The following is a 12472-nucleotide window of genomic DNA, read 5'->3' as shown; positions in this document are numbered from 1 at the left end:
AACCTCCAGCTAGCCCTATTTCTCAATTGTTTCACTGCACACTCACTATGAGTACGTCAGAAGAATAATGAATTTTCCACCTTGAGGACTCTCAGTTGGATGTGCTGGGAGCTGAGATTCTGCCCACTGCGCCCTGTGTGTAACAGTGTTTCCAGAGCTCTCGGAGACCAAACTCAATGAGTTTGTCTTTTCACCCAGATTGCGCTGCCGAACAACCCTGCCCAGGGCCTGATGGCTCCATCTGATCTCCAGTACAGACTGAAGTCTGTAACACTGATCATGTGTGCAGCTGCGGGCTCCTGAACAGTTCTTAAATCAGTTCATTCGTCTGGGTTCTTCCTTCCTTGTCCCTGTCATGCCTCAAGCCATGCCCCTGGTAACAGTCAACCTGTGCAGAATTATAATTGACTGTTTTGTGATCACAGATAATATTTAGCGTTCAGCCTGAGATTTGAGTGCAACATCACACATTTGCTTGCCAATTGGGCACCATTGGCTCTCTGGTATGTCACCTTGTTGACTAATTAGCAGACACAAGCCCTGTCTGGTCATTGGGTGATGCTGTGAAGGAGCCAGAACAACAGTTATCTGGCTGAAGGGGTGAACTTGACCTTTCTGTGGATTTCAATGTGTGCTGTGCAGGGAGGAGAATTTCATTTTTGAATTAAAACGTAGGTAACCTGAAATCCGAGTTTACACTCCTTCCATTTCCATCTTTGAGTTGCGGCTGCTTCTCGCCGTTCAGCCAGATGTACAGGGAGACCACTTCCTCCTTGCACTCAGGTAATTGAATTTCGGCCTGTAGCAGAGGTCATCGGTGCCTCGCACACATTCTGCTACTGATACTTTGACCAGATTGGGAGTGGGGGCGATGGTGGGGTGAACAATGTAGATGTAGATGTGACTTCTCCAAAGCTCAGTGCATTTCACTCATAACACTGCCACCAAGGTGAACAAGTATTCAAAATCACACTGAACATTTCACGTTGCTAGGTGGCATCGGCATGCACTTGGTCTGAAAGTGTTTCATTCAGTCCTGTTGGTTTCAGTGTGACTACTTCACTGGACTTGCCTTGCTTGATTCTTTTCTTATCCCATTGTAGCCAGAGAATCTCCTGCATTGGCTTTTCTTATTGCTCCTGGACCGTTGCATTCATATGCCCCAAGGATCTATCCTTTTTTCTTGTCTAAATTTTACCCCTCCACAAAGTCATCCGAAAACACAGCACCAGGTTGCATTTTAAGAAATTTGTTTATGAGATGTGCCAATCTCTGAGGACATTTGAAATAATAATCGCTTATTGTCACAAGTAGGCTTCAATGAAGTTACTGTGAAAAGCCCCTAGTCGCCACATTCCGACGCCTGTTCGGGGAGGCCGGTATGGGAATTGAACCCGCGCTGCTGGCCTTGTCCTGCATTACAAGCCAACTGTTTAGCCCACTGTGCTAAAGCAGCCCCTCATTGGCACCACATTGCTGTGGGTCTGGAGTCACATGTAGACCAGACCGGGTAAGGATGGCAGATTTCCATCCCTAAAGGACATTAGTGAACCAGATGGTTTTTTACGACAATTGACAATGGTTTCACAGTCAGCATTACACTTTTACTTCCAAATTTTTATTGAATTCAAATTTCACCATCTGCCGTGGTGGGATTCGAACCCAGGTCCCCAGAGCATTACCTTGGGTCTCTGGATTACTAGTCCAGTGACAATACCACTACACAACTGCCTCCCCATACGAATGCTGACACCACCCAGCTCACGTCAGTGGTTGGGAAACTAGTGGAGAAAATTCTGAAGGAGAGAATCTATCTCCAATCAGAGAAGCAAGGTTTGATCAAGAATAGTCAGTATGGCTTTGTCATGGCTTTACGATGCTAAAGATGCTGTAAAATGCAGGTTGCTTCTGCATGTGCGCCATCTCGCCGACTGACAGTTTCCTGTGGTTTTTTTTGGCTATCCAGTTGTCCCGGTGACCAGCAATGGCAAAGTGAGCCGTATCCGATCGCTGGGTAAGAAGTTGGCATTGCCCATGGTTCCCTTGGACCGTCCTTCACCTCACCTTGAAATCTCGTTGGTGCTTGAGTTCATCGGGTAAGTAACGTCTCATAACTAACACTGATAGACTGGCAGTAATCTGAGCCCCAAGGGATTCGTCATGTGAAACTCCCTGTAACATTTTAAACCAAATATGTAATTCAGTCAGCTCAATGGGCAAGACTCTTAAGTCACAAGATGTGGGTTCAAGCTCCAGTGCAGTACGAAGCGAGTGCCGCACTATAGAGGGTCAGTACTGAGGGAGTGCCGCACTGCCAGAGGGTCAGTACTGAGGGAGTGCCGCACTGTCAGAGTGTCAGTACTGAGGGAGTGCCGCACTGTCAGAGGGTCAGTACTGTGGGAGTGCTGCACTGCCAGAGGGTCAGTACTGAGGGAGTGCCGTACTGTCAGAGGGTCAGTACTGAGGGAGTGCTGCACTGCCAGAAGGACATTACTGAGGGAGTGCCGTACTGTCAGAGGGTCAGTACTGAGGGAGTGCCGCACTGTCAGAAGGACAGAACTGAGGGAGTGCCGCACTGTCAGAGGATCAGTACTGAGGGAGTGCCGCACTGTCAGAGGGTCAGTACTGAGGGAGTGCCGCACTGTCAGAGGGTCAGTACTGAGGGAGTGTTGCACTATCAGAGGGTCAGTACTGAGGGAGTGCTGCACTGTCAGAGGGTCAGTACTGAGAGAGTGCCGCACTGTCAGAGGGTCAGTACTGAGGGAATGCTGCACTGTCAGAGGGTCAGTCCTGAGGGAGTGCCGCACTGTCAGAGGGTCAGTACTGAGGGAGTGTTGCACTGTCAGAGGGTCAGTACTGAGGGAGTGCTGCACTGTCAGAGGGTCAGTACTGAGGGAGTGCTGCATTGGCAGAGGGTCAGTACTGAGGGAGTGCTGCATTGGCAGAGGGTCAGTACTGAGGGAGTGCTGCATTTGTGGAGGCACTGTCTTTCAGATGGGATGATAAACTCTGGCCTCATCCGACCTTTCATGTGTCTATAAATGAGCCCCAGGGCGGCATGTGGCGCAGTGGTTAGCACTGGGACTACGGCGCTGAGGACCTGGGTTTAAATCCCGGCCCTGGGTCACTGTCCGTGTGGAGTTTGCACATTCTCCCCGTGTCTGCTTGGGTTTCACCCCACAACACAAAGATGCGCAGGGTAGGTGGATTGGCCACGCTAAATTGCCCCTTAATTGGAAAAAAAATAATAGGGTACTCTAAATTTATTTTTAAAAAATAAATGAGCCCCGGCATTATTTCAGTTTGAAGAGCAGAGATTTTCCCTGTGTCAATGTACGAACTATGAGCAGGAGGAGGCCATTCGGCCCCTCGAGCCTACCCCACTATTCAATAAGGTCATGGCTGATCTGATTGTAACCTCAACTCCACATTCCTGCTGAACCCCGATAACCTTTCACCCCTGATAACCTTTCACCCCTTTGTTAATCAAGAATCTGATACCTCTGCATTTAAAATATTCAAAGATTCTGCGTCCACCTCCTTTTGAGGAAAAGCGTTCGAAGGATTCTACCCTTTTTAGCGAAAAACAATTGTCCTCACTTCTTTTATGAAGTGGCTGTAATATTTCCCATTTACCAGTTAGGTAAATAACAACTGCAGTGTTTATTTACCTGTAACCACAATGCCGAGGTTTGCAACCTCGTGGCTGTGAGCAGCTTCCAGGATCGAACTGATTCAGAAACATGGGGTTGCTCGTGTGATCCCCCACCCCGCTCCCTGATCAGCTACCCGGGCCACTTGGCCCTCTCGGCAGTTTGTCCCTTAAATGGCACCAAATGGGTGGCTCCAAGGTGTAGAGGGTTCCATCTCTGCTACTCCACTACTGGGCCGATATCTGGGGTTTGAGTATCTGTGTGTGTCTCTCTCCAGCTGGCACTGAAACTTCAGAGGCCAGGGGATGCCGCACTGGGACACCTCCACGGAAGAGAGCACTGAATCAAGCCTGCCGTTTATCCCTAACCGGAAGCCTGAGGCTTATATCACACAGATATCCAGACCCCCACCAATGCCCAGGTGATTCTCTCTCTTGCCGGTGGTGCAACACCCACCCGGTTCCTACTTCGCTGGAGTAGCTTTCCCAAGAGAGAGAATAGGACACTGCTGTTTATTACCTAACCAGCAGCCTGTCCTGAGTGAATCGTTCAAGATGACCCTAGATTCTCGACCCCGGAATTAAGGTGAGGAATATCTTAACAATGACTTGGTCAGAGATCGCTGGTGAGAGATTGAAGAATTTAAACGACTCCAATTATCAGCAAATCGAGGTTTATTGCAAAACCCAGGTCAAAATCATCAAACAGAAGAAATTATAATAAAATCTTAAACTCTAACACAAACTAAGTCTATTCAGAAAGTACTATAACGGACACAACGTAAAATCTTATTGTTACACAATTTTAGCAATGACACAAAACACAAATCAAGTCCCCTTCCCCAAAGCCTCAACCACTATCAAAGTCAAGGGAGTTTCGCAAGCTGCTGCAGGGTACTTACAGTCACAGGCTGCAGGAGGTCAAGTCAAAGGTGGAGAGGTCAAGCCAAGAGACCCTCAATCGAAACACAGCCCCTTTTATATCCGTTTTACCTGGCTTTTTCCTGTGTTCGGCCAGCCCCTTTTGCATTGAATCCATAAGGTTTAAAGTTCCCGCTGATCCTGCCCCCTTTGAGCCGGTCAGACCTGTCAAGATAGGAGTACCTCCCCTAGGTCCGCCTCCAGTCTGCTTTTTGAGGTAACGAGGTTGAGCTCCCTTGTGAAGATTTTCAAAGTCTTCCATCTGCTCTGGAGATCGCTGCTATGTTGATGGGGTGTTGATTGGATTCTGCTCTGGTGGAGGCATAGTCATTTACATCTGCATGGGGCTATGACCATCCCATTGTCCTGCTTGCAGGCAGGCCCCTTGTGTATTCCCGTGCCCCTTTGTCTGTGTTTTAATCTTATCTAGTTGTCTGGCTCCTTCTTCCTTGTAGCTCCTGGGGGGGGTTTGTAAATACCTATGCCCCTACTCGGCTCAGCGGACCAAGCCTGCTGGGAAATTTGGTTACGTTCCCTTGGCTGAAAAGTGTCCAGTTTACAGTCTCTGGGTTTTATCCTTGGGCAGTCCAAAAAGGGCCGAATTGCCCGAAAACCTTACAAAGGTCTAGATTTTCCTAAAAGGGGAAACATCCTCTCCACATCCACTTCTGTCAAGATCCATCAGGACCTTGTGTTTCGGTCAAGTCGCCCCTTACTCTTGTAAACTCCAGTGGATACAAGGGGGCCTATCCAACCTTTCCTCATAAGGCAACCTGTCCATTCCTGGTACTAGTCTGGGAAACCTCTCAACTACATCCAGTGACTCTGCATTCTTCCTTAAATCAGGAGACAATAATGTACATAATCCTCCAGATATGGTCTCACCAAAACCCTGCGTAACTGAAGCATAACCTCCCTACGTTTGTATTCAATTCCCTTCACAGTAAATGATAATATTCCATTAGCTTTCCTAATTACTTGATATACCTGCATACCAACCTTTACAATTCAGGCACGAGGACCCCTAAATTCCTCTACATCTTAAGGCTCTGCAGTCTCTCACCATTTAGTTAACAAGCTTTTTTATTTTTCCTGCCAAAATGGGACTATTTCACATTTGTCCACATTGCACCATTTGCCACATTTCTGCCCACTCACTTAACATATCCGTATCCCTTTGTAACCTCCTTACGTCCTCTTCACATCTTACTATCCGACCTATCTTTGTGCCATCAGCAAATTTAACAATCAATCTTATGGTCCCTTCATCTAAGTCATTTATAGAAATTGTGAAGTGTTGAGGCCCCAGTACTGATCCCTGTGACACATCAATCGTCATACCCTGCCAACCAAAAATACCCATTTATGCCTACTCTCTGCTCCCGTTAGCTAGACAATCAAAAGTTACCCCTTTATCCACAGCAGATGTAACTTCCTCAAATAATTCCAATAAACTGGTTAACCATGATTTCCCTTTCACAAAACCATGTTGACTCTGCCTGACTGACATGAATTTTTCTTAGTGCTCCGCTATAACATCTTTAGTAATGATTTCAACTTTTCCCCTATAACAGATGCTAGGCTAACTGGTCTGTAATTTCCTGTTTTCTATCCTGTTTTTTGAATAAAGCAGTTACATTTGTTATCTTCCAACCTAATGGAACCTTCCCGAATCCAGGGAGTTTTGGAAAATTAAAACCAATGGATCAACTATCTCGTTAGCCACTTCTTTTAAGACCCGAAGCTGATTATGCCGGCACGGTAACACAGTAGTTAGCACTGTTGCTTCACAGCACCAAGGCCCCAGGTTCGATTCCTGCTTGGATCACTATCTGTGTGGAGTCTGCATGGTCTCCCTGTGTCTGCTTGGGTTTCCTCCGGGTGCTCCGGTTTCCTCCCACAAGTCCCGAAAGACGTGCTGTTAGGTGAATTGGACATTCTGAATTCTCCCTCTGTGTACCCGAACAGGCGCCAGAATGTGGCGACTAGGGGATTTTCACAGTAATTCATTGCAGTGTTAATGTAAGCCTACTTGTGACAATAATAAAGATTAAAGTTCATCAGGACCTGGGGATTTGTCAGCCGCATAACCCAACAATTTTCTCAATGCCACTTCCCTGGTGATTGTAATTTTCCTGAGTTCATCCCTCCCTTCCAATTCCGAATTTACAGCTATATCTGGGACATTGTATCCTCTATAATGAAGATGTGGGCCCTGTACACTACTCTCACAAATGACTTCTTTCCTGCATCATTTCTCATCTCCATCCAAACTATTTCTACATCCTGCTTTCTTGAAATTAGGTCAACCCTCCTCTATATTGTGTTAATACCGTCATTAATTAATAGAGCCATACCTCCACCTTTTCCTAGTTTCCTGAACTTCCTATTTTTATAAATCTGCTGATTTACTCTTAGATTTGTACTCTCTATCTCTTCCTGTCACAATCTGTTTATTATTTCCCACAGAAATGTCTTTATCACTTGCCTTATCTCTACTCTTTGATTTACCACAGCTGCCCAAATTTGTTCGCACGCCCCACTGTTTAGTTTAAAACCCTCTCTACTTTCCTGGTTATGGTCACTGGAACACCACTGCCAGCACGGTTCAGGCGTGCACCGTCCCAGCAGTACTGGTGCCAGTGCCCCACTAGCCAGAATCCACTTCTCCCACACCAATCAGTGACTCGTGCATTAATTTCTCTCATCTTATTTGTTTCATGCCAGTTTGCTCGGGGTTTAGGCAATCCAGAAATTATTACCTTTGAGGTTCTGCTTCTTAATTTGGTGCCTAATTCCTCATATTGACTATGCAGAACCTTTTTCCTAGATCTAGCTTTGTTATTGGTACCTACGTGGACCACAACCATTGGATCCTCGAGCTGCAAACACTACAGGCGTGTTTCCCCTGTTCTGCCACCCTGAATGACTCCAATTGGTTTCTTCAATTGATTATTTTCCTTTTTTTAACATACTTTATTAACCTTGCCCCCAGTTTGTGTCGTTTTTAAATGTTAGGAATAGAATAGATATGAACCACTTACCAGATGCTCACCAAACAGCCAGCTCCTCCCCTGTAGTAGAGCAAGAACCAATTCCTACAAGGTGAAAAAGTCAGAAAAGGCAAAAGCAGAGGAGTGCCTGCTTGCCTTCTCACCAAATTGCCTGAAATCACCTGCAGCCCGCTGAAATGTTTGTTTAAACATCCTGAAACAAGGAGTTAGTTGGACCCCAGTTACAGAAAAAGTTTTAATCTGCTTTCCCTAATTAGCTAACTTCACCTCTTCCAGGAGAGGCCTGGAACCTTGATTCCGGTTGGGAAATTTAGACAGGAAATTTCGGTTAAATGCTAAATAGAAACAAAATGAGATTTTTACAGATATTAACACTCCCTCACTCACCCAAACTGCCAGCAATCAATCAGTTGTCCTGCCATCATTAATGTGTTTTAATGAATTACTTGTATTATTCATTTTTAATTTCCCACTTTTATAAATGTTATTAACTTTACCACCAGTTCAATACTATTGTAACCTGGTCAACATTGATCACTCATTCACCATGAGCAATGTCAATGATCCTCTCATTATCACATCGCTGTTCTGGAAGTTTATCCACACACAATTTCTGAGATTTTCTGCTCCCGTCAGAGTTGGGAGGGTTTGGCAACAAGAGTGAAAAATATCATGACAAGACCAAAGTGGTGTTTCAAATCGACGTAAAAGCAGGAAGCAAATCCCCCCCCCCCCGGTCAGTGGAAACTAAGGAAATTTGGCATGTCCACATTGACTCTCACCGACTTTTACAGATGCACCATAGAAAGCATCCTATCGGGCTGCATCACAGCCTGGTATGGCAACTGCTCGGCCCAGGACCGCAAGAAACTTCAGAGAGTCGTGAACACCGCCCAGTCCATCACACGAACCTGCCTCCCATCCATTGACTCCACCTACACCTCCCGCTGCCTGGGGAAAGCGGGCAGCATAATCAAAGACCCCGCCCACCCGGCTTACTCACACTTCCAACTTCTTCCATCGGGCAGGAGATACAGAAGTCTGAGAACACGCACGAACAGACTCAAAAACAGTTTCTTCCCCACTGTCACCAGACTCTTAAATGACCCTCTTATGGACTGACCTCATTAACACTACACCCTGTATGCTTCATCCGATGCCAGTGCTTATGTAGTTACCTTGCATATGTTGTGTTGCCCTATTATGTGTTTTCTTTTATTCCCTTTTCTTCTCATGTATTTAATGATCTGTTGGGGTACACGTGACAATAAACAAATCCAAACAAATCCAATCCAATCCAATCCAAGAAGCCGCATTCCACACTGTTCAACGTCACTGTCTGGAACCTCATTGTAATAATTAGCATCTCATTATCAGGCCCGCATCCCCACATCAGATTCTGCGCCCACGTTGGTGCGATGTCAGAATGGCGCGAAGCGTGGCTGGTGTCAGAAGGTGTGGACCCAGCGTGCAGCACTCCCAGGGGAGCTCAGAGGTGGGTGCAGGCCAGGAGGGAGAGGGGAGAGGGTTGTGACAGGGGTTCCTGGTTAATGCCGCACTTCATGACGGAAAAAGCCCATCATTGCCCTGGCAGCCTCCGCATCGCTTTTCCCGCTAGACATCAACCTTTGCTGATATCAGAGATAATCCTGCCCATTGACTCGTGCATATCCAACTATAACTGCATTTTGAATGTATCTCAGTGTGCTTTGGAATGTCCTGAGGTCATGATAGATGCTGTAGAAATACAAATTCTTTATTCATATGTGTGTATATATGTGTGTACATACAAAATGCTCTGCAAATGTGAAATTAAATCATAAAACGTCTGAAAATATCCATCTGTCAGTGTGGAAAGCGGCTTCTCACTGACCAGGGGGGGGGGGGGGTTTTGGAGAGGGGGGCCAATTGCTTCCTGCTTTTACGTCGATTTGAAACACCACTTTGGTCTTCTCGTGATATTTTTCACTCTTGTTGCCAAACCCTCCCAACTCTCTTGAGACAGGCCCGTATATCAGGGGAGACTTCTTGTTTTCTGCTGATAGCTGCCTTGTTGCCTGCCTGGGGACCAGGTTGTTTGACGCTTGGTTGAGTGAATGTGCTTTAATGGAGGAATTGCTCAGACAGAAACTCTTCTGCATAGAATGTCAGCCGCCTGTTTAATGGTGCAGCCGAGCAGTATTCAGCACTTGGCCTCCAGACACCATAGAATGTACAGTGCAGAAAGAAGCCATTCAGCCCATCGAGTCTGCACCGGCCACTGGAAAGAGCACGCTACTTAAGCCCACACCTCCACCCTGTAACCCAACAATCCCATCCAACCTAAGGGCAATTTAGCCTTGCCAATCCACCTAACCTGCACATCTTTGGACTGTGGGAGGAAACTGGAGCACCCGGAGGAAACCCACGCAGACACGGGGAGAACGTGCAGACTCCACACAGACAGTGACCCAAGCCGGGAATCGAACCTGGGACCCTGGAGCTGTGAAGGCATAGTGCTAACCACTGTGCTAACGTGCTGCCCATTATAATACGACGCCGTGAAGTAAAACTCTGAGCACAGCCTCCCGAGGCAGCTCCAAACAGTCTCGAAACAGGGCTGGACAATCATGAAGGTAGAGAAACGAAACCCAGATTATTACTTCCCATTCGGCTGGGCTGGAGGAGCAGACGTCACGAAGTTAAATTTAAAATTGATAAAAAGAGACTGACTCCATTCCAAGACAGGGAATGTTGTGAGGAGTTTGGAAGCTGGTTAATTCCCAATGCAGTTGCGTGCTGCACTGATAATGCAGGAATCTGGCGGGGTGATATTTCTAAGAGGTCACAATGACCTTTTCTCAGTCCTGACACTGTGTCTATCTCCTTGTGCTTTCCGTAAGATGAACTGTTCATGTCAGAATTTTACTTTATATTTAGGGTTTGAATTTGGGCAGCAGACAAGGTCTTGTGCGTTGCAAATTCCTATTTAATCCCAGCAGTTGGGTTTTCATTTTTGACTAATTTTGGTGTGAGCGACGAGCAGTTGAAAATGAATGAAAATCGCTTATTGTCACAAGTCGGCTTCAAATGAAGTGACTGTGAAAAGCCCCTAGTCGCCACATTCCGGCGCCTGTTCGGGGAGGCTGTTACGGGAAGGCGGTTCAGAGAGGGAGCTCCAATGTGGGCTGGCATTTGCTTCCTGTTTGCCAAGCTGCCCATTTCCCCGGGATGCTGTTCCTGATGCAGACTGTGAATATTGCAGTGTTGCAATTCAATTCTGGCTCAAAGACAAATGAACATCAGGAATTAAAACACATTAATGATTTCATAAGTTTATAAGATTTTTTACCATTGTGTCTCAAAATCGAAGTTTTTCCTCCGGTTGAGCGAACTTGTCCGCTCTAAGATTGTTGTGTACTTTCAGTGTCTAAGTGCAGTTATTTTGGTGCCCAGTAGGGGGCTGCAGAGACCATAGGGTTTGTGAGAGACTTGCACGCAGAGTCCACGGGACCCTTCCTGTGATTAGGTGAGCCTCTTTCTTTTTGGGTACAGGGAGTTGTTTGAGACCTATGGGTAATGTGAATTGCAGAATTATTTTGAAGGTAGTCAATACATTTTTCACAAAACTCCTCACAGACTTGTATCAGAATCCTGGTGTCACAGCCTTCTATTGACCTGCCCCTTACAATATAATAATCATTATTGTCACAAGCAGGCTTACATTAACACCGCAATGAAGTTACTGTGAAAATCCCCTAGTCGCCACATTCCGGCGCCTGTTCGGGTACACAGAGGGCGAATTCAGAATGTCCAATTCACCTAACAGCACGTCTTTGGACTGTGGGGGGAAACCGGAGCACCCGGAGGAAACTCACGCAGACACAGGGAGAACTTGCAGACTCCACACAGACAGTGATCCAAGCCGGGAGTCGAACCTGGGACCCTGCCGCTGTGAAGCAACAGTGCTACCCACTGTGCTACCGTGCCAATACAGATAGTATCCCCATACTGAGGCTGATATAGCACCCGTTAAACTCTGACCAACTGCAGATCAAGAACACCATTGCTGGGTATATTGGAGTAATCGCCACATTTTCCCCAGCACCATCTCCAGGCACATCTGACCCGAACCTGGACAACTGGGAGCAACAAGGTGTAGGTTTATTGCTGGGGTGTGGGTGAAGGAATAGCTGTATTGGGGGGTGAGGGATTAGCTGTATCGGGGTTTGGGGGTGAGGGTTGTTTGGGGTGGGGGTTGAATTGGTGTTTGGGGGTGATTGTATCGGGGTTTGGGTGTGGGGGTCGTATCGGGGTTTGGGATGATTGTATCCGCTGTCCAGTTTAACCAGGTTTAGGCTTTGCTGCTTTCAGTCTTAATAAATAACAGGTCGTCTTCAGTCAGATTTATCTCCTCCTCTCTCTCTCTCTCTCACACTCTGTCTCTCTCTCTCTCGCTCTCTCTCTCTCTCTCTCTCTCTCTCTCTCTCTCTCTCTCTCTCTCTCTCTCTCTCTCTCTCTCTCTCTCTCTCTCTCTCTCTCTCTCTCCCCCCCCCCCCCCCCCCCCCCCCCCCTGGTATCGACATGTCTAGGCTGTCCACTGGCGAGCTTCGCAGAACCTGCAGTGCAGATGGATGGTCTGCCGTGTGCTGTTATATTGCATTGTCTGCACAGATCAATCACTTTGCTCAATGGCTCAGAAAGTGAATAGAGCAGCAGAGTGTGCTATAGCACAGTATCTGAGGCCAAGAAAAGTTGTACTTGGACTGAGACTATGCCTCAGACAGGGAGAAGGTCAAAGCTAAAGTGTCTGTTCCCATGATATGGGCATTATTGGCCCGGTCAACATTTATTGTCTGACCCTAATTTCCCTCGAGATGGTGGTGGTGGTCAGCTGCTGTATCTG

At 46.8% G+C, this 12472-nt stretch overlaps 1 protein-coding gene across 4 annotated transcripts in view; it reads left to right on the top strand.

Moving 5' to 3' along the window:
* pcgf6 (polycomb group ring finger 6) overlaps positions 1-12472 on the top strand; it is a 146405-nt gene that overhangs the window by 21451 nt on the left and 112482 nt on the right. For all 4 annotated transcript variants that reach the window (XM_072479771.1, XM_072479770.1, XM_072479769.1 and 1 more), the window contains one exon: positions 1967-2096. In XM_072479771.1, the coding sequence (XP_072335872.1) occupies positions 1967-2096 (130 nt within the window). The remainder of the gene's footprint in view (positions 1-1966; positions 2097-12472) is intronic.

Source organism: Scyliorhinus torazame, chromosome 16 (assembly GCF_047496885.1).
Source record: "Scyliorhinus torazame isolate Kashiwa2021f chromosome 16, sScyTor2.1, whole genome shotgun sequence".
NCBI lineage: Eukaryota > Metazoa > Chordata > Chondrichthyes > Carcharhiniformes > Scyliorhinidae > Scyliorhinus > Scyliorhinus torazame.
The sequence above is the reverse complement of the archived record's forward strand: the minus strand, read 5'-3'. Positions and strand labels throughout refer to the sequence as shown.